This window comes from Gossypium hirsutum, chromosome D07, assembly GCF_007990345.1.
Source record: "Gossypium hirsutum isolate 1008001.06 chromosome D07, Gossypium_hirsutum_v2.1, whole genome shotgun sequence".
Classification (NCBI taxonomy): Eukaryota; Viridiplantae; Streptophyta; class Magnoliopsida; order Malvales; family Malvaceae; genus Gossypium; species Gossypium hirsutum.
In genome coordinates, this window is record NC_053443.1 from 23,057,476 (window position 1) to 23,085,119 (window position 27,644).

The window sequence follows — 27,644 nt, forward strand, 5'->3', positions numbered from 1 at the left end:
TAGCATGTTTTGACATGTTTTAGTGAGCTTTGAATTGGTATAAATAGATGTAAATGGTATAGCTTGATTTCTAATAAAAGATGGATGACATTACTTGAGTTTAAAGGTGTTCTAGATACACACGGTTGGTAACACGATCGTGTGCTCAGTTTAAATTTTGAAATTTAAGGTCCACACGGCATCAGCCAATTACTGAAAACAACTACTAATCTACTCAAGTCACGAATTAGTACTGTTAATCTGGAAGTAAAATGATAATAATAATAACCAAATAAATTGAATTAAACCTAAATCTATTCCTAAGTTCATGTATCAACTCTCCTATCTCTTGTTTTGACTATGCGAGTTCCTTTAGCCTAGATCCAATTGTTTTACCTAATTAATTATTGATGTGAGGTTCTAAATAGTTGGTAACCTAGCAAGGTTTCCCAACCTTCTACTAACCTAACTAGTTGACAAGAACTACTTATCTCTCGATGACACAATTTAGACTAGGAAAGGGTAAGGCTTTCACGGATAGGCAATACCGATTTCGGGTTAATTCTCATATATATGACTTTCTAAGGTCATCAAGCCTAGAGTTTAAGTTCTTCATTCCCTAACCACTGATCTGCTGAGTGATGCTTGGTAGGCAATACTGATTTTGTGTTAATTCTTACCTAAATGACTTCCTAGGGTAATCAATCTTAGGGCTTAATTGCACTCAATCAGATCTAACCAATCCAAAATGAACTCTACAAGTCAATCAATCAATTAGATTCGTACAATTGAAACAGGAAAAATATGTATAAAACATAAATTGAATCTAATCTTTACACAAACATTCAATTAACAATGTTAATTGAATAAATATAAAGAATATAATAAAAGAAAGAGATGCTCATGGATTTATCGATGAAAGTGTGGCTCTAGAACAATCTCCGCTCACGAACGTCTCACTTCAGAATAGGATCTTCTGATTACAATAACATAACATCAACTAAGTAAAAACTAATAACAAGAATAAAAATCTAAAAAAAAATCCCCCTAATGTGTTTTCCTAAGCGAGTATTTAAAGATTACATGTATTATGACCTAACTAGGTCAAATAATGACAGTTGAGCATGTTAATTTAGGTTACATAGATGAAAACACCCTTGCTCATTAAATTAGCCTCGTCGTAGCTGTGTCGCAATACCCTCAAGCTTGTGTCACGACATCGAAAGTAGTTTGCTTTATTCTTGGTGTGTTCAGGGCTGTGTCGCCACACCATTTAGCCTGTTTCGTGACATCCTCGGCAGACTGTTCCTTAGGTATTATGTTTGCTGTGTGCAACATCCCAGCTCTGTGTTACAACATCGAGAGCAGTCCACTGTTTTTTTACCCTCAAATGATGTCTTGCACACTTAATCAACATGTTAGTATTCCTTTAGCCTCAGATTGGTCTAAAAGGTCATAAAATACATAAAAATGCTCATTTTATTCACTATGTCATAAAAAGGAAAACTTAATAAAAGAAATATTAATTTGCTATAAGACTAGCTCGTTAAGTATAGAATTGGGCCTAATCTGCTACAACGAATTGTGGTAGATCAACCTCCCCCACACTTAAGTCATTACTTGTCCTCAAGCAATGTAAACATATAATTAAAAGTAAATAAAAGAAAAAGAGAAAATAGAAAAATGAACATGAAGATAAAAAAAAAAGAAAGAAAAAAATTAGCTGCAAATAAAAAGAAAAAAAAAATTGACTTGGTTTCTTTCTTTAAACTAGCTAGATTTAGTGGAGATGAATATAAATAAGAACCTCATACCTAAACTCCCCCATACTTAACTTTTTGCTTGTCCTTAAGCAAACCAAATGTAGACATATAACATGCAAAAAGTAGACGTCTCTTAGATTTTATTACTACTATAAACATGGTTGTCAAATACTAAAGGTATAACGATTCTTATTGCACATGCAACTTAATCTTGATAGTTCGATGCCTTGAAAACCTTTTAAAGTAAATTAAGATTAGTTCACAAAGTTACATTATTAACAAATTAGAAATAATTCAGTGACCAAATGTTTAATAATATCATCGTTAACATAAATCAAATAGATATGTAGTAGATACAATCATGTGAATCAAGAATATTCATTGAGTATAATTGTTAGCAATTCTGGAAGGTTATGTACAGATAACGCTTAAGTCACGTTGGTATTCTAGGTTTGTAACGTTCTAAGGCTTATGACGGTACGAGTTCAAAGTACTAATAGTTAAGTGACATAGGATGTCATTTAGCCTTAAATTATATATTATCATTATTTTATATTTTAGTGATGAACAATATGAAATAAAATTAAATTTTTTTATCTATAATATATAGAAAAGTAAGAGCATGGTTAAACTTTTTAAAATTCAAAATAATAAAAATAAAAATAAAAATATTCAAATGTCAATTTTGTAATATCATAAATAATAAAAATTATTTTTGTCAACTTAATTTTTTTTCCAAACTCGTAGTTTATATATTCTTGATAATAATTTAAATAAATAAAATTTATATATATTATATAATCATAAACATTAAATATAACAAGCACTTTTTATTTATATTATATAAATATTTTTATTAAAATAAACATAAACATATATAAAAGTTCTACTTTATATGAAACTAATTTCTATTATTTTATCATAACGTAGAAGTTAAATTAATTATTATGTTCGAAATAAAATAGATAAATCTTAAAATTATACATAAATTTTGATTCAATATGTAATATTTTATATGAATTTTAATTTTATACAATTTTATACATGAAATATTAATTTAATTTAATTTTAGTAAATTACAAACATAATTATCGATATAACACTATTTTAAGTATACATATTGCAATAAAAAATTATATATATATGATATAAAAATAAACTAATACATTTATTCCTTTAAATACATACAGTTGAATCAAAACTAAAATTTCATATATAAATTTAAACCACAATTAAAATTTTATATCTATAATTACACCAAATTAAAATTTATATATCAAATTATATAGTACTCGTTTAAATTCATCATACGCGATTATAAGCGTGGCTACGTGGATTTTTGTTTTACGACTGCTCGGACAAATATCTAATAACCTAAAACCCTAAAACTCAAGTTTTTCGGCTTACAGCCGTTATTGGGGGACATCAGTAATCGGAGCCTCTGACTGCCCGTAGGCCACTGAAAACAGAGAAGATATCCGTGCCTCGAAGGTCGTTGTCGAGGACTAGTCCAACTCAGTGACTGGGTTTGCGAGTTGGGAACCGCTCGTTCCTTGACTGACTTACTAGCGAAGACGAGGATTAGCTGCGGATAGAGCACGCAATAGAAATAGGAGTAGAGGTAGAGAGGGAGATATGGGTTCATCGAAGAGGAAAAGAAAGAGTGAGTCTGAGTCGAACATGAGTGGAACTGGGGACCCCTCGGCTAATTTGTATTCGTTGGACGGAAAAAGAATTAAGACTGGTTTCGATTCTGGAAATCCGAATGCTAGTTCCACACTGGGACCGGAGACAGGGAATGCAAGAGGTTCACCAGAGAAATTCGAGTCTTATTTGAGTGAAACAAGGCCTGTTTTTTTTTTTAATTATCAATTTTCTGAGACATGATTCTTATTGTCTAGGATTTTTATAAATGTCTGGTTTTTTTTCCTTGCTACGCTTGCAGATTTGATCGACTTTCACTTTCACCCATGTTACTGAATGGAGTAAAAGATCTTGGATACGAGAAGATGACCTTGGTACAGGAGGCAACTCTTCCAGCAATACTCCAAGGTTTGTTTCCTTTTCGGCAATATTTATACCCAGAATTTAAGTGATAGGACCTTTGTATTCGCTACTGTCTTGTTCGTTTACTATTGAAAACTTCGATTGTTAATGGCTAAGAAGTCAAATGTGTAGCAAGAGTAGAAGCAATTTTGTGGCACTTTTAATATTTCCTTCTTGTTCAAATAGCTTTTAAAGATTAGCAATAAAATGGTTAACAGGTAGCCTCTAAATATTAAGTGCTTTTGGTTCAAGTAATTTCACATTCTCAAGTATAATATAAGATTTCGGAATAACATTTCTCTGTTTAGATTTTGTGAACCAAACAACCCTTAATATGTGTGTTATCCTTGGTTTGCCTAGCTACAATTCCAGTTGAGCTGTATGTTGGCTTGCTAATCAGCTGATGTCATGATGTTGTGAAATGATTTTACCTTTGGTTTTATTATCTGTGAATTGATTTTCTGCTCTTTTGAGTTGATATATTCCATTTTGTCATATCCAAGCAGCTAACCACATTGGTTCACAATCTCTCTCTCTCTCTAGGCAAGGATGTACTAGCCAAGGCCAAAACTGGCATGGAGAAGACACTAGCATTTTCGGTAAGATGCTACATGTTTGAGCCACTTCGTTTATAAGGGGTTAATATTTGCTGGTCTGGTGTTATCAGTTATAAACATTTTTTCTTCATAAGATTTAAATGATCAGGTCCTTTTCGATGGGAAAAAAAAAAAGAAAGAGAAATAAGTATCTACCTTGCAACAAGATTGTTGCTTTCTATGTTTTTGCTCTCTCCTTTTATCCTGTGTCACTTTCAGGGAGAGATTATTTATAGGCTTCAACAATCACTAGTTTCTCTGAAGTCAACGTGGTATCTATTGGATTCAAGAGTTCTGTGAACTAATGAAACTTACTATAAACTGGTGCTGCTAATTATTAGATGTGCTGGAGTTCTTGACTTTGTTTATTGTTTCTTTCTAATTTTCAGCTTCCATTAATTGGAATTGTTTTGAAATTTCCTCGTACTAGTCCTGATTTTAAGCGATCGTCAGCAATTAATGTCCTTGTAATGTGTCCAAATAGAGAGCTTGTAAATCAGGTTGCTTCAGAAGCTAACAACTTCCTGAAGCATAGTCCCTCTTTTTGGTGTACAAGTTCTTATGGGAGGTAGAAGTGTTGCTACAGAGAGAAAAAAACCTGCGACAAAACCGTTGCGAGGTGAGTGAGTTGTAATTAATGCTTGCTTTCTTATTCATTAAGGCAATGTTGGACAAATTTTTTATCCTTACATGGTTAAACTGTTGGACTGTCATGGACTGGAATGAGATTGAGTTAAAAAAGAATCAAACTGTAGGTCCTATCCTAATGTATTGAATCAGGGAGCCATCAGTTTCCTGTCAACCCGACTCTGGGTCTTCACTTTGAGTTAATACTGCACTTACTATCAACATCTTGTACAGTAGAATGTTACATTTTATCCCATTTTAACTCTCAGGTTATTGTTGCTACACCTACAAGGCTTTGGGACCATATTGAGAATACTAGAGGATTTGAAGGGAGGCTGAGAGATGTGAATGTACTTGTACTTCATGAAGCAGATTGTTTATTAGCCATGCATATTCGTAAAGATGTTGAAAAGATAATTGCTGCTGTTCCAGAGCAACAACAGACTTATTTTTTCTGCAACAGTTCCTGAAGAAGTTTCTTTCTTTATCCCTTGTGTGTATTGGATAATGATGTTTCACAAATTTGAAGAAAATGCTAAAGTTGCTAATTTGTGTGAAGGTCCATCAATTCTGCCATAATACATTGAGAAAAGATCATGAATTTATCGATATAGTTCAAGAAAGCTCTGAGGAGACACATTCACAGGTGGTTTTTCAGCCTGCTTTTTTTCTTTTAAAACATTGAATTCTCTTGATGTCTTCTAATTGCTTAAATTTTGGATATTCCAGGCCCAACAAATGCACTTGATTGCTCCTCTGGACAAGCGTTTTTCGCTACTGTATATTCTTCTGCAAGAACATATTGTAAATGATGTTGACTACAAGGTGCAACTTTTAATTGGACAGTTGCAGCTATAAAGGCCTTTTTTTCCCCATTCCTAAGATTGTGCTAATGTTATTAAATGTCTAGTATCGGGACTTAAAAATCAATTTCCACTTATTTGCTCACCATTTTGACAATCCTTTCACAAAATATGTAATCTAGCAATCCATTCTGCAGGCTATTGTATTCTGCACTACTACTGCGGTAACAAGGTTGGTGGCTGAATTTCTCTGTAAGCTGAACATGAATGTTAGAGAGATTCATTCAAAGGAAAACACCAAGTCATAGCGCAAAGGTGTCTGATGAATTCCGAAAGTCAAAAGGCCTTATTCTTGTGACATCTAATTTACCTGGGGGTTGATTATCCTGATGTTACACTTGTCATACAGGTAACAAGGCATACTTCCCCTAGTTAAAATTAAATCTCCTTTTCCTCAGTTGTATTTTGGGAAATGTACTGATCTTTTGAACCTGTTTGCTTGCAAGTTGGAAACAGTCTGTATCCAAGTGCATTATCTCTTTCTCTAAGATTATATTCAGTCTACTGTGCAACAGTTATAACTGTTGGTTTTTTTCTTGCGAACATTTTATTATTACAGGTGGGCGCGCCATCTAATAGAGCACAGTATATACATCGGCTAGGTGGAAGCGGCCATGATGGTAAAAAAGCGCAGGGAATGCTCTTGCTAGCACCATGGGAGGGTTTCTTTCTATCTAGCATCAAGGATTTGGCAATTGCAGAGGCTCCTTTGCCTTTGGTGGATCCAGGTGGAGGAGGTGCTTTCCGACATAGAGAAGAAGACCAAAGAGTCGGCTTATATGTGGCATGTTTTCGATATTACAGTCGTATTAGGAAGGTAGGCGAGGATAAGCATAGACTTGTGGAGCTTGCCAACGACTTGAGCAGAAGCATCTGTCTTTACAACCTTCCTGAAATCCCCACGCGCATCCTAAATGAGATGGGCCTTATGAATAGCCCTGCTGTGCGCGCTACCTTAGACCACAACTGGATATTTACTTAATTTTGATAATTTTGTTTTATTTCACTGTAAGTACATCTAAATCATTGCAATTAATAGAGAACTCGGTTCCTTTCATTTTGTAATCCTAAGGAGCTCCTATTTCGGTTATAATGTGTAGAACCCTAAATTTAAATCTAACCTCCCGAGTCCTGCATTCTTTTCACCGTTACTCTCATCTCCTCAAAAGCAGAGCATTTAAAAAAATGATTTTATCATTCATAATGTACATACAGGCACAAGCCAATGGTTGACCATCTCGAGTGAGATGTGAACAAACATGCCTTGTAAGGGGCTTTTCACGAATGGCACTCCATTATTTCTTCCCTCTGATGGAAAAGAAAGGGGCCGAGAATCCTCGTCTTCAGCCACAGATTTGGCAATAAAATCAAAGTCCTCTGTTAAAGACAAATAAATGAGATCCAGAAAACAATCTAATTGAAACAAAAGAGTTCAAAATAGAATGTCGAAGGTATGAACTTTGAAAAAGAGGGTTATGATCCACTTTTAGAATTCAATATACTTGCCATATAAGGAATAACTACTAGTCATAGACTCATGGTTTATGGCAGAGAAACAGCCCATCAGAACTATGAGCACCAGACAGGAAGAGGGTGATGCCAAGGTGGGAAGAGGAGGAGAGCAAGCAGCAATTCCCATACAGCTAATTCAAGCTGTCCATAGATACGCCATCAACTCTATTGCTAGACCAGTAAAGGCAGTTCAACAATAGCATAGATGCGGCGTGCTACTTAGGCTGACTCCTTTTGTTTAGTCTAGTAAAGAAACTATCTCAGACAAGGAATACAAATTACCTTTGGAGGTGGGGTGAAGAAGGCTGATCTGGAGAAGACTGTTGAGCAGAGGTACCATGAAACCTTTGCTTGTCATATACCCCACCTGGGTTGCTTCCATCACTTACCTGTGATGCTTCTTCATTCATGCCTGAGAAATCCACTGGTCCAAGAGAACCAAACTCAAGTTGTTCATCAGAGGAACCATAACCAGAATTATGATCATAGGGATACAGCATGACAACAGAAGGAATGGTAGGTCCATTTGACGACGCCCCACTGGTTTTCATGGCTGGCAGTGGATACATGCCATATTGCATGCTGGCAGAGCTACCTTGAGAAGAGTTTGCACAGACCGGTCCATTATGAGACTGGTATGAAGAAAATGAATCATGCCTATGTGAGCCCCAAGGCCTCTCAGCTCTGCTGTCATCAGCAACAGCACCCAATTGGTCATATGTGAACCTTGATTTTTCATTTTGATTGCAACTATGGCTGTACCCAGCAGCTTGTGACTTTGAATTGGCAATCCAGTTCCCATCTCTATCACCATGGTGGTCATTTCTATCATAATTATATTTTCCCCTCCTTGTATTTGCAGAATGCCGTTCTCTGATTGAAACTTTCTGAAGTAGAAAATCGTATAGAAAAATTATGAAGGCTATAGTTTTAAATGTTAAATGGCACAAAGCTAACAATATTAAGATCACTTCAAAAAACAGACTAATGTATGAATATCTTATGGCCAAGACAATATTGCATTTGAAAAGATTGTCCACTGTAACATTGTACACTAAATTAAAGGAGAACGGAAAAATTACAGGACCATGTATGTAAACATCACTCTCCAAAGCATGCAAACTGGAAAAACAGGACCATGTATGCAACCAAAATTACTTTTCAAAGAACGCAAAGTTCAGATGCAGAAATTTAAAGTCATAAAGGCTCATTAGAGAATGTCAGTATGTGTCTTACAGGATTAGGCATGTAGGTCCCAGTACCACTGCAATATCTTGGCATTTCATCAGCATGCCGTTGGTATACGCTGGCAGGTCTATTTGAAACAGATTGATGGGGAGCAGAAATAATACGAGGCCCATAATTCATAAGTTGAGAAAAGAGGTTCACATTTGATGGAGGAGGTCTCCCAGGACCATCCCATGGAAAATGACCTTGTAAATATACAGGTGGCACCACAACAGGAGAAGGATAAATCAGAGGTGGAGGATATTGTGAATTTTGGCAAAACTGTCCATACTGCAAGTTTTGCCAATGGCTAGCAATGTCACCATTAAGAATGTCAGACTTACGCTCTACTGGCTCAAGAGATGAAGCATTTCTCATAGAACTAGAAGTACTTAACACCTCAGATTGATCAAGTCCCTCAGATGATTCAAAATTCTGACAAGAATCATTGTTATCCAAACCCTCATCCCAACCAAAATGGCTTGTTGATGCATCTGGAGCTCCTGTTTCTGCTGGAATGTTGTACACAGGGCACAATACAAATGGTACTGGCGGCCCTGTTATGGTGAAGGCCAAGGGAGGAACTCCAGAATTATCCATAGTTCTTTGACCTGAACCTGGACCTAAGAGGAATGGAGTAATGGGTATCAATGGATCTGAACCACTTGTCAAGGCTGTCTCAAATCCAGATATTTGATGCCTTGGAACAGGCAAAGAACAAACTGGTTGAGGTTCAATAGTGCTTTCTGCCATATCACTGCTCACTATTGATGGTGGGTTCCAGTCTCTGCTATTGTCTTCTGCCTGAGAGGAATAGTCAGATACACTTTTACCTTTTCCACATGTAGCAGAAGGAACCGCAGAAGAAGACAATTTCCTACCCCTTTTCTCCCAAGCTGGCTTACAGACCTTTGCTGACGACCCTTCCCAAGAACTTTCTGATGAGGTTTTACTTCTGAGTGAACTAGTATGTGAAGCAGTCATGGATCTAGAACTTGTAGTTCTTTCATCAAAGAAAACATCATTACCTCGGTTATCATCTAGATGACCTTCCCTACTTGAACCTCGAGTTTCTTTAGCAAACTTCTGTTGGGTTTTAGAACTACTAGAGCTGCTTACCCTAGAAGACTGAACAAAATTATAGCCAGCTGAGGTTGAAAGTTGCTTATCATCCGACTGAAGCATTTCAATACTCCCGTTATCAAGATCAACAAAACCACCACTAGAGCCCCTGTCTTGTTCCTGCCATGAATCATGTTCCACTTCCCCTGAGTTCATTTCTGGAGAACCAAAATTTTCACTACTGGCCTCAATTGGATCCTCTGTATTTGAGGTTAATCCAATGCTAGAAAAATAATGGGCCAGAGGAGAAGAGACCAATCCTTGGGGAAACATTTGAATATTTGAAGGAAGGATTCCACCCAAATTTCTCTGATTGTATCCCATTGGTAGAGATTGGAAAGGAAAAGGTAAGTGACCTGTAGCTAAATTTAGCGGAACAGGAACCTGACCATTAAAGCCATGAGCCGTAGAAAATGCCATCATGTTCAGTAGATCTTGCTCTTCTTGATGCAGTCCTTGTACACCTGGAACCAAAGAAAATTCCTGACTCATGGTTCCCAAGCCAAAATCATCTTGGAAACTATTTGGAAGACTGTTTGGATCAGCAGCAGCATCAATGCTTTGATGGCTTGATGCTTGCCTAATAGATGAAGGATCATCAGATGAAGATTTAATGTTATGCCTTTCTGCCAAACCAGATTCCATATTCTTCCCCCCGTCATTATTTGACCTCCTAGAAGCAATCTGGGTTTTCCCACTCTCCGGCATTCTGTTCTGCCTTTGATTAGAGATAACTTCTCCATATGTTTCAGTAAGCTGAGGACTAGAACATGTCCTTGCAAAAAGATATCTTCCTTGAACATCAATCACCAAATTCTCTGCTTTAGAAATTCTCTGACCAGCACCGTTATGAACATTCTGATTGGAATTAGAATCCCATCTAACTTGATCAGAGGTTTTTGAGTTGCTCTTGCTACCATGACTCCTTTGACTTTGAGTACGACAAACAGCAGAAACATCACTAATCTTACTTGTGCTTTCCAAAGGATAATTAACATGCTGTGATGAAACACTAAATGATCCTTGAACTCTTTCAGCTTGAGTTTCATGCTGTGAGGACATGTCATTTCCTTTGCTGCTTGAATTGTTTCTGATATTCTTAGATCCATGAGTGTGGTCCAAATTTGACAATCTCAAGCACCGCAGATCATTCCTTGGCGCATCAGGCCGTTGGCCACTGCCATGCCTTTCCCATGTATTCATAAAGAATTGATTTACTTCATAATACAGGTCCTCTTTGGGACAATCAAGCAATCTTGCCAATTTTTTAGCACCAAATGCAAATGCACTGCGTATCCTAAAGAAATTGCCTGGAGAATATAGAATTATTTTTATGCACAACAAAACCTATTATTAGCAGAGGATACATCCAACCAGAAAATTCACAACTCTATCTATTCCAAAAGCACTAAGACTGAAAAGTTTTACATGTACATGGCACTATCCATCATCGACTCATGACATGCTTAATCATAAAGTTTCAGCTAAGTGCTAGAATTTTGCAGAAGTAAACAAAATCAAGATTCTAATTGTTTTCTATTACCTTTTCATCCCTGCATTGACAGTCTTTTCAACTTCCTTTTTACCAATTTAAGTTAAATATTTTGAAAAGTTCTTAATCAGGTAGCTGTATTAGAAGTTCATTGCAATGTATCACCCACAACTGAATTTGATGGCAACAAAGTATGCAGACATAGTTTTGGAAACAGAGAATGATAAGTAAGGGAGAAGGAAGTCACAAAGACAGAGAAATCTCAAAACAATACAAGGAATAACCACTTAAAAAAGTTACAAATGTACCTTTACTAACACTACGTCCAAGATTGTTATTTAGACGCAAAGGATCGATCACATTGAAATGTTTAGAAGTGAAGGGCTGGCCCTGATTTTCTTGGCAAACAGCATATCTTGAACTGCAAGTATCAAGAAAATATTTGCTGAGTAATAACTCTCCACCATCTTTTCGAGGAGGTTCCGCTGCAAAAAAAGTATTTCAAACAATGTAATTAATACAAAAAAAAAATTTGGTAAGTGGAGGATTCTTATTCAAAGCTTAGAATAAGATGTCCAGAAAATGCAGTACCGGATATGTCTGGAAGCGAACGAATTGGAACAGGCCCCCATAGGCTAACACAAAAATTTTCCCAATCAAACTTGCTAAAGAACTCAAGAAAACGATACAGGACCTAAGCATGAAGACGTGAGAAAAGTCAAACAGATGTGGAGACTAACGCAAAAAGAAGAAAAAAAATAGAAAGGTAAAAATGGCCACCTCAAGTGGTCCAGAAAAGGACTTATTGTAAACATGGAATATGTAAAGAACCAAGGTTTCCAAGGCATAAGTTGAGATAAGTCCATGATGAGCACCCAATATACGGCTCTCATAATAACACCATGCTTTTATCAATATGATGCTACGCTTGAACAAATGGTTCTGATTTATCAAAAGATCAACCTACACACATGGACATTAAGCTTGGTTAAAACTTACACTAATACCTAAAGGTCCACCATTCCACAATTCCAAAAATAAATCTGCAGACATTAAGTGGCAGGTATTGCATCACTGACCTCTTCAAGAAAACAAAGGGTACATAATCCACCGAGCTGATTAAATGAAATGTCTACCACAATATTTTCTACTAGACACTTGATTATCTTCACCTGAAGTGCATGAGAAGAAAAAGGAAATATAAAAACAAATTCATGTGTTAAAATAACATCATCAAGCAAACATGTGAAGATTTCTACAGCTAGGTTAAAGCAAAACCTTCTACAGATAATATTAAAAATAGGAAGAATAGCATTAACACAGCAAATAAGAAGATCCCAGCCAGTAGCAAGTGTCACAAACATGAAAATTTTCATTGAAGAAATCGGGCCAAGGATACTAAAATGTTGACATAAGGATAAACAAGATATTCTAAGAATCAAGACAATCTCTGAGATTCCAGAGAAGATTCCATAGGAGTTGTGAAGAAAAGGCATCAAATCATGACTTTACCTCGGCCTGAATGTACTGAACTTCTTTCACTCGGAATTCAGCATTTTCATTTTTTTCTTCATTTTCCAGCATATCACGAACCTGATGAGCCCATGTATCCTTCAAATTTTGATTCTTACTGAAGGCTGTTAAGTCAATATCCCCATCAGGCAAATAAGTCTTGAGGGGCACAGACCCAAAAGTAAACACCTATCATCAAAAAGCAAAGAAACTCAACATTAAAATTGGTATAGCATAAGTTACATTCAGCCTTCCAGTCAACATCCCGAAAAAGAAATGCAAAGATATGAACTTTTTATCCTATTTATATGAATACCCCTTATGAATTATCCACATTTAACATCTGTAACAGAGTGAATCATTCAATCATCTCCTCAACATAGAAACCAAAAATGAAGAATTAGACATATATAATTTCATAGAATGACATTCACATTAAGAAAAGAAATTATAATGGAGTGGCATTTGATTGGACCTGACAAGGGAAGCATCTAGCGATTAGGCGTTGTACATAATCCGCGACCGCATTACGGCGACTTTCCGAGGGTGAATCGGGCTGAATGCAGGCAATGAGATCAGTGGTTCTTTCCTCGGCCTTCATCCATCGCTCCGAGTCAAGTACCCGAATCACCGAGGCGGCTTCATTCGGTAACAAACCGTTCGGTAATAACCCGATGGGTGGCTGCTGTGCCGCCCACCCTTCATACTCTCCCATGCAATCCTAAACCACTTTTCCTTCCCTAATAACTTCTTAACCCTTCGAACCGCCACAACGCAACAAAAAACAAAGACAATAATTTCAAAATAAAAAGGCAACTAATCCGAAAATAAAAGTGGTTTCTTTCAATACGTACGGTTTCCAGGTGAATATATGACTACGAAAAAAAATGAACTCTGGAATCAGTTTTAGGCTTCTTCTTTTTTTAATTAATCAGGTAACAACCTATATCGTCGTATTAACGTTTCTGAAGTAAGGAAATGGCAAGTGCAGTAAATACTGCCAAAAGGAACGGGATATTCTAATAAATTTCCCAGGTAAGTTTTCTTTTCTTTTCCTAATTGATAATAAAAATCAACAAAAATCAGATAAAAGAACCCTAGAAACTAGAAAACTAAAGCTAGGAAAAAAAAGGAAAGGGGAGAAGGAAACCTGGGAGGGCAAAAGAAAGGAAAGGGAAACAATAAAGGGAGCGGTGATATTATCAAAACCCCTAAATAGAAACTGCACCAATCCTGGAAATTGGGAAGTATCGGCGAATCATCAGAAAAAGAAGGTGAAGGAGGACGAAAAAGCAAATGCAAATGAAAATATTGGGGATGAATTTGGAAATAGGAAAAAAAGGATTGAAAATAAAAGAAAAAAGCCTACTATGGGTCGGTGGTAAAGAGTCAGAGAAAGAAGAAGAGGGAGGGAGGGAGGGGGAAGAGAATGGAGGGGTTTGGTTACAAGGATATGGGATTCCTGTCGTATTAAGAAATAGTGAGTCCCAATAATATCTAATAACTAAGGCCTGGGCTGGGACACCCAAATCAAAAGCAAGGATAACAGGGAAAACGATGTTGGATTTTATTTTCATGATTTTGTGAGCGTATTTTCAATTTCTTTCTACCATCTATGAATATCAATTATGTTAGCTCCAAGTATTGATAAGGGTAGTCCTGGACTAAAGGGGTAAGTCCTCTCATCTTCTTTTTCCTCTATAATATTATTTCCTTTCTTTATTTTAAAGCTTTTGAACTAATGAAAATGTCATAGTAAATAGAACTATTAAAAAGTTCATTCACAACCATTAAAATGAGATAAATGTATGATCCCATGAAAATAAAAATTTTAAAATAACTTCTTTTATTCCACAAATGGCTACAAGGAACATGCAAAAAGCCACCCAAATGTTATATGCTCCACATTTCAAGAGAATTTACGTGAAGTTATTAATGCAGTTGGAGTATTTCTTGATACACCACAAGAGAAATATGATCCTTACTCAAATACTTACAAGTTATGATGGCAGGACCATCCAAATTTCAATTATGGAGTAAGGCCACCAACCATTCACAACTTTCAACCAAGGTCACATGCTTGTACACAATCATCCTCTTCAAGTTTAGGTATGTATTTTGAATAAATTGTTAAATCACTTGTCACTAGCACACAATTTTTAATAGGAGCAAAAATTAAGCATTCAGAACTTAGAGAATCAAATTAGTCAATTGACAATTTTAGTAAGTAGACTAAAATCTCTGGATAAATTGCTTTCATAAACTATTATTAATTCGAAACAAAATGTTAATGCAATTACTTTGAGAAGCTGTTGTAACACCCTATACCCGACCTAATCGTCGGGTCCAAGCTTTAAGTGCCACATTGTTGCTGGAGCAACTATAATCCAATTATATTCAATTTATGTCAAGTAACATGAAAAAACAAGTAATATGAATATATGGTACGTCATATAATCATTACTAGGTCTTATACGAGCTTACAAAAGTTCTAAAGCTACCTCTAAGTTGAATTAAGACTAAATTGTAATGTTGGCAAAATTTCAAGTTGATATCGCGGCATAGGGAATTCCTCGTCGCAACATGACATACTGTTATAACCTTGTCATGACGACTAAATTTGACGTCTCACTGTGGTCTGAAGTTTTGATCTCATCGCGACGTCATGTACTGTTTCTACAATTTCTAAATGAATATCAACTTGCAACTTTTCAGATTAACTATCAAACACAAGCATTTCATATTCAACCAGTATATGTCATTCCCTAGCATTATTTCATGCATTTAATACCTTATTGAACATTTTACTAATGCATCATCACATATAAGTTTTAGTGCATCTCATTCAAAACATATGCATTCTTACCTAAATTCATCAAAGCCAAAAACCTTCAGCATTTCACACAATGCAAGCCAATTATGCAACACATATACAAACAATGTATAGGGAGGTACCAACATTTATGTAACGGTGTTAAAGAACATGTATGTGGTTTGAACATGTTGCACTTAGAATGGATGGTAATAAATGCTGATTTATTGAATTGACCAGTGGATAATTACAGAGATTGGTTACAGGTAATGTTGCATATTTTGGATTGGGAGGCTTTTGTTGGTGATGTGAAAATGTATCCGTTACAATATGGTTGTTGTAATTTGATCATTACAATATGACTCTTGGGATCTAACCATTATAATATAATCATTGAATTTTTGGACCACTTTAACCATTTGAGAATCCTATAAATAGGTCATTTCTCCTCATTTTTTACAAGCAACAAAATGAGAGCTTCTCTCATTCGTCTCAATTATCTTTTTTTCTCAAAATGAAATCTTTTTTTTTTGAACTTTGTTATCTTACTCAAATTATATTAGAAGAAATTCTGCTTAAGAGATTGGATTTTAAGCAGAACCGTCTATGACTGCCCTAACCTTTGAACCTAGTGTGATTTTTTTGGCCAAGTCTTTCGACCTGCTTTAAAGCTTTATTTTTATCTTATTTCCTGATTTTTTTAGAGAAGAGTAATACCAATTGTGTTCCACTTTCCTTATTCGGATATACGAATATTGAATTTCTGTGTTAATCTGGGGGCAACATCATTATACAATTACTCCGATCAAGACGAATTTACTTCTAAGGTAATGGTTCTTCCACGACACAGTAAATTTTTTTTTATGCTTGGTTTATTTTCAATCCGTGCTAATAATTTTGTTTTGCATTGAATTTTTACTTTTACAAGCCTAGCTTAAACTGTGGAAAAATATTTTAACTCATATTACTTTAGAGTCAGCTCGGTGCCTGTAGGATGAATTCATATTACGTAATTTAGGATGACGCCTGATCATTTCATAAGCAAAGAGAGTGGTGCATTAGAAGGCCCGAATAGATAATACACTGAAAATAAACATTGATGGTGCATTTGATAAGGCGGATCTGTCTAGGATGTAGGGTGCCGTGGTACACGCTAGTGGGAGGCTTCACACATAGGGCTGAAATTTGTTGAGAACCGATGCTTAGAAATATAATCATAGAGGGTAATGCTTATGGACTGATTTCTAAACTCCAAAGAAATTGGTTGATTTAACTTTGCTGGGTTACTTAGTTGATGAAGAACGTTCTTTAGCTTTAAATTTTCATAATGTTCCTTTTTGTTTTATTAGCCATATCAGTAATAGGGCGGCACATAGAGTCGCCCAGATGAATCGTCTTAGCTCTAGTTTCATTATTTTTTTGTTTAGATTTTTCAAATGAGATTACAATGATATTATGGTTTTATTTATTTATTTAAACCGTGACACATATCATTTTTAGGGTGAAGCATAAAATAGATATAATAACTTATTTGGTCATTCAATTTTACAAAAAGAAAAAATTATTTTAATCTTCCATTTTTCCGCCATTTTTAGTTATTAAATTTGCCTTTGTTTACTGGCATAACATTCACGTGACAGTCCACGTGTATGTCATATCAGTAATTAATTTTTTTAAATATAATTTTTATAATTTTTTTGAATTTTTAAAATTTTAAAAATTAATTAATTACTGATATAACATCCACGTGGCAATCTACATTTATGCCATGTAACAGAGTTAGACAAGTTTAAAGGCTAAAAAAGAAAAAAAATTAAATGGAGGAATAAAATGATTTTTTATAAAATTAGAGGACCAGATATGTTGTTATGCCTATAAAATTAGTAAAAAAATGTAATAATATCGGAACCTATTTGTGGAATTAAAAATTTGTAGACCAATTGTATTAATTAGTAGTAACCCTCTGTTTAATCATATGAACATTAATATGGTATAAAAAGTATTTAATGTTTGAGGTAGTCGAGTAAGAATTGAGGAATTCTTTTGTCAAGGTGAGGTTCAAGGCAGAGTCAAGTAGAAGATATAATAATCGAGAGATATAAAAATAGGATTGGAGATGGGGGGGGGTCTTGTACAATTGCCATCCCAATTTAAGTATTGTAAAGAGATGAAAATTTAATTGACCTATTATCATACAATTTCTGCCTTGTTAGTGATGAATGAATGCATTCTTTTTCACTGGGTTAGAAATAAAATCTTTACTAACAGAAAAATGTGAAATAAAACTTTGGATTTGAAGACAAAAATACCAATTTTAGTCTATACCATGTAAACATAAGGTCTACTGACTACCAAGTTTTGGTGGAGGTGCTACTGACCTAGGATTTTCCTTTTTTCCATAGTAAAAAGAAAGAAAAGAAAGGCTAAATCATCTATATGTTGTTAACATATGCATATGCGTAGAAACCATAATGAAGAGTTATACCCCATCATAGCTCTGTAAATGTGATAGTGTTCAATTCAACCATTTGAGATATATATCTCAATAAATTTAATTAATGACTTTAATCAACCCTCCAAAAATAATCATTAACAAATTGAAAAATGAAGAATGAAAATAAAATGGATGATGGAAAAATTGTCCCTGAAGTGCAAAGCTTCAATAAAAAAATGATTTTCAATAAACTTCACAAATGACTCTAACCATCCCCTAAGACTGAACCCTAATAAATTAGAGGATGAACAATTTTCCCATGGCTTCAAGATTAAGAAGAAAACCTATTTCTAAAAAATAACAAAATAGAAATTTCACAAAAAGAAATAACTCAAAGAGTTAAAATTTATTGATCAAAGTATCTTTATAATAAATAATGAAAGACTTTTATGTAGGTTAGCTAATTACACCAAAATAAGTATAATGAAACTCTAAACAAAGTAGAATTAAACTTTCTTGTTGATTAAGAAACATAAAACTCTTAAACAATTTTAAATACTTAAAAACATCCTAAAATTCGAAATAAATAAATAATAAAATTTAAATATATACAAACCGAAACCGAAACACGTAATTCTCCATAATAATCCGGTCCGAAATTCTGCTCACACCGTCTTCAATAAAACGATCATAACTAGAGCTCTCAAACTCAAAATTGATTGATTCAAAGTATGTTTTGAAGTTAAGAGATAGCTCTTTAAACGCTATGCAGACACCTCATCCATAACTTAAGATAGTGCCTTCTGAAATGGTGAAAGCCATAACAGCCCCTGTCGTTACCAACAATCATTGCAGGACACTTCCCTTCACTGAAATGGTGAAACCGACTACCATCCCGTAGGAAAATCTCTCGATTCTTAACCAATGACATGTATTTAGCTGCAGTATGGCAGTCAGGGCAAATCCTTGAGTTCTTGATTACCCTGATAGGTGTAATGCTTCTTGACTTGACTAGTCCATAAGTTATGGCCAATTTCTCTGTGTGACTCAGTAGCACCTTCTCCTTTCACTGTCATCAATATTTTGATAAACACACTTCACATCAGGCTTATACCCAAGCTTCTTCATTTCAGAAACCAGATGGTACAACTCATAATATATCTCCCCTTCATCTGGATGGTTCTCTCCTGCACAGAATACATGAATTATCTGATCAATTTCAACCCAGCTCCAAACTGCCCATTTTTCACCCCTATATCACTCATCAAATCTTTGATACGTTCGACATCCCCCCATCTGTCAAACATGGCATATAGATTCAACATCAAAACGTAATTTGCAGAGTTATATGGTTCTAACTCGAAAAGTTTCTTTGATGCAATCTCTGCCAGTTGGATGTTCTTATGGATACGGCAGGATCCAAGAAGAGCACCCCAAATGGTAGCATCTGGTTTCAATGGCATACTTTGCATGAAATCCCAAGCTTCATCAAGGTATCCAGCTCTTCCAGAAGATCTACCATGCAAGAATAATGTTCAATTGTTGGTATTATCCCATAGTCAGAGCTCATACTATCAAAATATTTCCATCCTTCATTAACTAAACCTGAATTCTTACAACCAGAGAGTACAGCTGTGAATGTTATGGCATCTGGAATATGTCTGCCCCAAGCATCTGCTCAAAGAGTGAGACCACCTCTTTACCAAGACATAGATTGCAACCCCATAATCAGACAATTCCAGGTGGCCAACGGTTATTCCAATCCTCTCGAAAACCATAAGAGCTTCAAATTGCCGGACTTCAGTACATGTCAATAAGTGCAGTAGCTACAAAGACATCTTCAATAAAACCATTTTAATGCTAAAGCTGTGTATCTCTTTGCCTTTCTGTAAAAAGAGATAGCCCTCCACAGTTTCGAAGTAAGCTGGATAAGGTGACAGAGTTGGGCCTGATACCCTCTCGTTGCATTTGGCTGAAGAATTCAAGAGACTCCCTATAGCTTCCATTTTGTGAACTGCCTGAGACCAGAGCAGTCCAAGATACCACATTGGGACTCATTCCTGAACTCTTTACTTGATGAATCAGGCCCAAAGCTCATCACCTTGTCCCCACATGGAATATCCTGAAATCAAACTATCCATGTACCAGGTCTGGCGTTATCCCTCCTCTTCCATCTCATTCATTAATTTCCTAGCATCGTCAAAAGGCCCTTGATATTGTGCCGATATCCTATGATTATTAGATCTTTGTTCACATACATGTCTAGCAATGAAGTTACCACATATGCATCATAATCCAACTCATTTCTTATAACATAACCATGAATTCTCTCCCAAATTTCAATATTCCCAATTCAATGACAGCTTGAAGAACACTGGTGATAGAGCTTGAATTTGGCCTGAAACCGACTACCTGCATTCTCCGAAAAATTTTCAGGACTGCTTTATGAGATCCATGAAGGGCATGGCCAGACAAAAGGCAGTTCCAGGTTATTATATCATGTTTTAAATCAGATGATTCCATTTCCTTCAATAAATTCCAAGCATCATTCAAATAGCCATGGGTAGCATAAGCCGAAATTATAGAATTCCAAGAAGATAGGTTATGATCTTGCATCAAACCAAAAACTCTCCTAGCAAGTTCCAGTCTATTATTTCTTGAGTACATATTGATTAAGGAATTGCTTACCAATAAATCTGATCCTAATGCAAATTTTAGTACGTACCCATGAATTTGCTTTCCTTCCTCGAGAGCTCCCACTTTGCTACAGCAATGCAGCAATTTTGCAACGGTACTAGCATAAGCTTTAGCACAAGAAAACTGCATTCCCCTGAACAACTCCATAGCCTTCTCCCATCTCTCATTCCTCAAGTTTAACATGATAACTTCATTCCAGGCAAGCTCTTTCTTTTCCACCATTTCATTAAAAACTTGATTGGCACTCTCCAGATCCCAACACCTCCCATAAAAATTCATCAATGCACACTTCAAGTGCACATCCAAATCGAAACCTTTCTTGACCAAATCAGCATGAATCTGCAATCCTAGCCATGGATCCATCAAACTAGAACACATCTTCAGAACCAAAGTAAGAACTTTACCATCAAAAACCACTCCTTTACCACATAGTTCACCAAAAACCTCAAGTACTCTACGTGTCTGTCCTCACAACTTTGAAGCTCGTCCAAGAAAGAACTCCAGAAAACATAGTTCCGAGCGAAACCTACGAAGAAAATCGTCGTAGCGGCTCTGAAATCGTTGAATTTCACATAACTCGATATCAAACTCTTAGTCATAGAATCTGAACTCCAACTATTACTCATTTTAAGCAACCTGGCATGCAAAACTTTAACTGACTCCAAACTGTTGACCTCTTTTAAGTCATCCGAGAAGTGAAAAGCAGGGGAAGGAGAGAGATGTGACCAAGAGTACGACAGTGATAAATTAGAGAGTTGGGTTGCAGGAGAGATGAGTGCGGGGCCAAGAGCTACAGAAGCAGGTGAAACTTTTTTGGGTTTTATAGGGTTTTGAACTCTGGGAGAGAGTAAAGTAGCGTTGGAATGGTGCTACTCTATCCATGGAGGCTTTTTGGCGGTTGGGGATGAAATGAGGATTGTGAAGGTGGTGGTTGGGTTTCGAAGAAACGGCGGTTTTGGGTTTTGTTTTCATTCTACGTGACGCGATCGGATGAAAAAAGAAACAGCGACGCCTTCAGGATTTCATGGATAAGGCTTTTTATCCGTACTTTGCTTTATATTATTTATGTCCAAAAGCTTTTTCTCTTTTTGCGTTTTCACCTCTCTTATTATCACCCATTGGGATCAATCTGAATACATAAATTTTGATATTTTAATTTTGTGTAATTGTATAATTTTAGTTTAATTTTTATAAATAACTAACCTCCTTTTGAAACATTCATGTTCCTTTTTTGCATACACTCATTTTGTATTTACCCTAAATAAAAAAAAATACATCTATTAGTTTTTCCAAATGCTCAATGTATTGAGAACTCCATCTGTTAGAGAGGTCTAATCAAATTATTCTTATTATTAAATATATTAATATAATCCTGTACTATTAAAAAATTTAAATAAAGTCAAATTAAAATAGATTTAAAATTTACTATTGAAAGATGTTTAACAAAATTAATATTTTTAAAGTTTTATAGTTTTATAAATAAAATTTTTGTTTGGAATTGAACTACAATTGAAAAAAATAAATTTCAAAATATTTTTAATATAGTTTAAATTTATGATTCTTTTTTAATATATAGAGACTAAATGGTCTAATTAATAATAGAAGGACTAAAATTGATCCAATTCATAATATATGAACTTTCAATATGTGACAAAAAATTAAAATTCATATATATTAAATAAAATAAAAAACTTTATAAAATATGATTATACCAATCTAAATTCCCATATTACATTACGTATTAAATTTATAGTTCATAGTATAATTTCAATACATACAAGAAATCTCTTCCTACAAGAAGTTACATACTGTACTGATGATGTATTATATTATTTGTGTATGTATAATACTGTTATATGATGCATTTAAATACCTAAATTTTGTGCCGAATAAGTCGAGATGAGCGATCTGAGCGATTCATTACAAAGTTCCCAACATTCTTATCGTTTAAAAATATTAAAATTATTTTCAGATACACCTAAATGACGATTGGCCTGCAAAATAGGGTATTCAAACGGAAATTGCCACATGCATCTTGTAAAGCACTACACTTACATCCCAAGAGTTGCCAATCATTGCTTATGATATTAACTATTGTACATTTGCAGATTGATTTATTATCAAGAGCTCCAACTGCATTTCACGTTATTTCATGTATTGAGACAAGATAAACAGACAATCACTAAACTTTCATTTGATCATGGTATGTCTCGTTTTACAAAGATTTCAGAAATAAGTTTGCTCTCTCAATACTAACTGATCTTTCTCCAGAAAACCTACCTTTTGAAGCCAGCAAGTAAGAACTATTTAGGAGTCAAGGGTGGGTCTTCATTCTATAGCAATTTGGTATCTTTTTACCACGCTCTCTTGGCCGACCATCAGGAATACAGGAGCACGCCTTTCTTCTCTTTCTTGGCTGAGAAAGCTGTTGTTTAGTTGGTTTGCTCGACCCACATTAACAAGCTCATCATTGTCATCAAAATTGGTGGTGCATCACCATCATCTCATCGCTCCAATCTTCCGCATAGTCATCATCTTTGCCACCCTCATCATCACCAAACCCACCATCACTCAAGTACTATCCATATCAGAATTCCTTCTTCTTCTTCCTCATCACTTGCCTCCTCTTGCATGTTGCTTTCTTCATTATTATCTGCATCTTTCTTTGAACTACCCTTTTTGGGACCTAGGATGGCAACAAGAGAGCGAACTTCTCTTAATAAGCAACAGTGGATCCTTATCTATCAATTGAGAATCACGATAAGCTTCCCTAAGAAAAACAGAATCCCTATCCCCTTTCAAAGACACATAGAACATATCAGGGTGCCTTATTACATCCTCGAGTTGCTGAGAGAATCTAAATCCTCTCGGAATGAGTGAGGTGATCTACAAGTGTTCTTTCTCACAGTGAGGCTCAAATCTCATGTACCACCCGCAAGCATGCTTCTCCTTCTCAGTTTCCTGATCTCAATCCTGAAAGTCTGAATAAGGGCTTATATAAGGCATGTCTCTAAACTGGCATAGCCTTCTCATTTCACCCTTAGAAAGATTGACCCTTGGGAAGCTTATTCTATTGAATTTAACGGTCTATCTATAATCAAGTTCTTCTCTTCCACTCTCTAGCTCGATTTTCCTCTTCAGCTAGTTCAGCAGCTATACAGCAGCTCAGGATCCCAATGAGTTAACTCCAAAGCAGGGCCTCGTTCAGTTTGAACTACACGAAAATACTGAGGGTATCGCTGACAAATTGTATCACGAAACTCTAAAGGAGCCCAAGATCAGTCCTCAATGTGCAATCTTCTCCAACAGAATCCGCTTCTCCATTGACATCATCAGCAACTTCCTCAACTTAACAACCAGCAAACTTCCATTTCATTCCTAACTCTCAACTCATCCAAGTATAGCCTTTCAGCTTCAGTGTCAATCTAAACCTCAATGAAAAAGCTCCCTCCTCCATAATTTCAAACACTCCAGGAAACTTCCTCATAAAGCAATAAATCTACGCTTTTTTTCAAGACCTAAGTCTCTTCTATATCTCCCCAACGACCTAGTGACATGATTCTATCAGGTTGACTCACTAGAATCTTCCTTATCTTTAAGACCAATTTAAGCTTCTTGTCCTTTGGAATCACATTATCAAAAGGAAGCTCTTTTCTTCTCTTAACTACAGCTCTTATTGGCTCAAAAGGGACATGGGTTTTTCTCAGATTACCCAAAGAAGTAAAAGCCTTATCTTGCAAAACCCAAGCTTCGACCAAAATGGCGTTTTCTCTGGAACTCCTTTTGAGGGATGAAAATGAGATTTCCTGGAAATTTTTGGTTTTTCATGAATGAGGATTTGTAGGAGAGAAACAGGGGAAGGAGGCCGATATTGAAGCTTTGTTTGAAGCAAGCAGAAGCAGAGTTCCATTTTTAATTGTTTAGTTATTGATAAAAAACAATAAAAAGGAAAAAGAAGAAGAACATAAAAGATTAGAGGGAAGAATACCTGTTTGGGACGAGGTTGAACCTCGTTCGGGATTGAAAATTTGGATTCTTAGGGTTTATGAGCAAAACCAGTTTTACAGATTTTTTGATGGGATTTTTGTTATCTACTATCTATTATTAAAGGACTTCATGCAAATTGTTGAGTATGAGGGCAAATTGTCAGATGAAACAAAACGGCAAGTCGTTTTGGTTTTCCCGTCAGCTAAACTATATTGCTTGAACTCGTGCCTGGTAGGGCGAAACGTCTTCGTTTCGGGCAAGCGTATCCGTTGCAGGTTTGTAGCGGCGCGGCTGAATCTCAAGTGAAATGAAGCGGGAACTAACTTGAAATAGTCTAAATACAATGGTCGATCTAGAGTTTTAGAGATATTGGCTGTGTTAGATTTTTGAAGAGGCCCCTTTCCTCGCTAAATAACAAGACAGCGTTGAAACGAAGGTCAATCGTGCCCTGAATCCCAGTTCGCCAGTCCTTTTCATGTCGAGAACCAAGCACACCGCTGCTAAGAAACCAAGACGGAAGCCATCTGGTATTTTCTTTCTTTCTATCTTTCTCTACAACAGATAAATTTGGTTTGGATTTTGCTAACTGCTACTGTTTCTCTCTCTTAATCTGCAAATGTAGCTGCCGCTGCGCTTCACCGGCGACGGCATCACCACATACCAATCGGTAACTTTTCCTTTCTCTGATTTTTTTTAACCTTCATTTGGATTTGTCTCGTTAATGAGAAAATGTTGATAGAGAATCCAGAAAATTAGGTCATCTTGTTGATTTTACGTTGTCTTGGGGGAAATTGAAGAAGACGGAATTTTATTCTTCTTAGCTCTCCCAAGCTGGATTTTATTCTTCTTCTCCATGTGGTGGCTGGCTAAGTAGAGTGAGGAAACTAGACAAGAACAAATTTTGAAACATTCAACATAGATCCGAGCAATTACTGCTAACAGCTATTATGTTTATAGCAGATCCAAATTTACTATTTCTCTTTTTTTTTTCTTTTAATTCTTTTGGTAATCGAATTTTGTACCTATCCAAGAAAAGTAGGAGACATGCTAGAAGAAACAACCTGCACAAATATGAAAAGAATGAAACCAACTATTTCAACCTCCGTTAGCACATGGTATAGCATTTTTATTTGTCTTTTCACTCCCGCCCCTTACATTTTCCCTTATGTTCCTTCTTTATTACAAGTGCAAAACAAATCTGAGTCAGATACGCAATCTTTTGTTCCTGAAGGTAACTGCAAAAAAACTGGAGGACCGGCCACACCAAGTGAGTTTTTCTCAGATCTGATAACTCCCCTCCTTTTCCCGCACTAAAAGTAACAAGTACATGCTATATCAAAGATTAAATGTTCCTTCCATACAAAGAAGAAGATTAAATGTTCTGCTTGTTTATTGTTTAAGCTCCAGGAAAATCGAAGAGGCCTCATCGTTTCGAGCAGAACTAGGGCTCTTCAGAGATTCGGAAATACCAGAAGACCTCAAATCTACTTGTTCTGCTGCCGCTTCATCAGAGAAGTGGCTCTCTTCCTCATCTTCTTTATTATTTTTGGTGCTTAGTTAGTTTATGCACAATGGATACAAACGTTGCTGCAGTATATGACTGTAATATTATTATGGTAAATTGAGATTAAATAAGCTTATTGGCTATGATGCATGATTATGGTTGAATTGATAAAGGGGCATCTTATTAAATTCTATATTTGACTCTAAATTTTACAATTAGCTGATTTACATCTCTGCAGTGACTTATCAATATCTCTGCGAATTATGCAGCACCTTTCCTAAGCATTGTTATGATTTATGAGGCTTAATCAGAAGGTATTGATGTTCTATGTGAATTTTGTAGTAGAGCTATTAGCTACCGATTTGCTCCAGACATAATCGTTGGCAAGCTGAAGCTTAGTTGCATTCAGAGGTTTGGTAACTTATCCATCTTCTACACTAAAGAAAAAATTGTAAGACTTCAAAATCAAATACAGACAAACACGTAAAACCTGCATGCTGATTTTGGCATATGGTTGTCGATGTGTTTGGTCTGTTATAAATCATGCTTCCTGACTCCATTTATTGATGCATAGGTTAGATGCTAATTTCACATGCAAATTATTTTACCCTTTTATCATGTATGCATAGGTTGTCCCAAAAAATGAACTTGCGTCTGAGTGGTATGATTTGCTAAATTGCTAATTTTCATTGCTGAATTGAACTGTATGATTATGATGAGCTGTAGTCCGTTCGGTTTGTCATAGTCATTGAAAATAAGTACAGCAAGGCAATTTGTAATACCATAAATTTTCTACTTTATTTTGAAAAGCATATACTTCAGGTGCATTGTAGGCAGAGGACTATTTGATTCATTGTTTGGAGATGCAATGCTGTGTGCAATCATGCAAAGCGTGTTACACTGAGTAAGTTAAACAGTAGAGAAACTGGTGTTGTTTTTGTTTGAACTTTCATGTTGGCGATATTTGTTCTGCATTTCAGGTCCCTAAGTTAATGTTGAATGTTGTAGTGACCTATAGGTAGTCATATAACCATATAACATGGCGGTTAAATTGGTAACATTTGAAGTAAACTCTGGGGTTTATTTAAGAATTGTTTGTATTAACGGAGATCATTCAGGTTTCAGCCTATTATCTTTTTTCTGTTAGTCTCTCTCATTAAGGGAAACAGGAGAGTTTAGGAGGGTAGCTATTTGTAATGTTATTTTGAATATCTAGCTTACTCTTTGATTAGAAGAGTAAATCTTACTTGCTGGGTATTAGTTTTATCGCTTTTAGTTGTTATCTTCATCTATACATATAAATTAGACTATGTTTTATCTTGAAATCTCTGTACCCTCTATATCTGTGTGTCTAGCTATATTCTTATGCATCATTTGCTTAGCACATTATTATTAACAATCATTTATTACATTTCTCCTTTCAAAGGAACGAACAAACTTGATATCTTTTCTTGCCTCAGTGAAGAAGGTA

At 35.6% G+C, this 27,644-nt stretch overlaps 1 protein-coding gene and 3 pseudogenes across 1 annotated transcript; 1 reads left to right on the plus strand and 3 right to left on the minus strand.

Annotated features, from left to right (window-relative positions):
- Positions 1-3,053: 3,053 nt before the first annotated feature.
- Positions 3,054-6,931, plus strand: LOC107954496 (DEAD-box ATP-dependent RNA helicase 31-like; annotated as a pseudogene).
- A 52-nt stretch (positions 6,932-6,983) lies between these two features.
- Positions 6,984-14,356, minus strand: LOC107954495 (uncharacterized). Its single transcript, XM_016890078.2, has 9 exons — positions 13,215-14,356; positions 12,740-12,928; positions 12,307-12,399; positions 12,008-12,190; positions 11,819-11,921; positions 11,536-11,712; positions 8,623-11,045; positions 7,669-8,273; positions 6,984-7,251 (listed from the first exon to the last, which is right to left on the minus strand). The coding sequence occupies exons 1-9, from the start codon at positions 13,452-13,454 to the stop codon at positions 7,242-7,244; spliced, it is 4,023 nt and encodes a 1,340-aa protein (XP_016745567.2). The 5' UTR covers positions 13,455-14,356; the 3' UTR covers positions 6,984-7,241.
- Positions 14,357-18,821: 4,465 nt separating this feature from the next.
- On the minus strand, positions 18,822-22,000 carry LOC121219152 (pentatricopeptide repeat-containing protein At4g01030, mitochondrial-like; annotated as a pseudogene).
- Positions 22,001-23,249: 1,249 nt separating this feature from the next.
- Positions 23,250-24,592, minus strand: LOC121219153 (protein WHAT'S THIS FACTOR 1 homolog, chloroplastic-like; annotated as a pseudogene).
- Between the last annotated feature and the right edge of the window lie 3,052 nt (positions 24,593-27,644).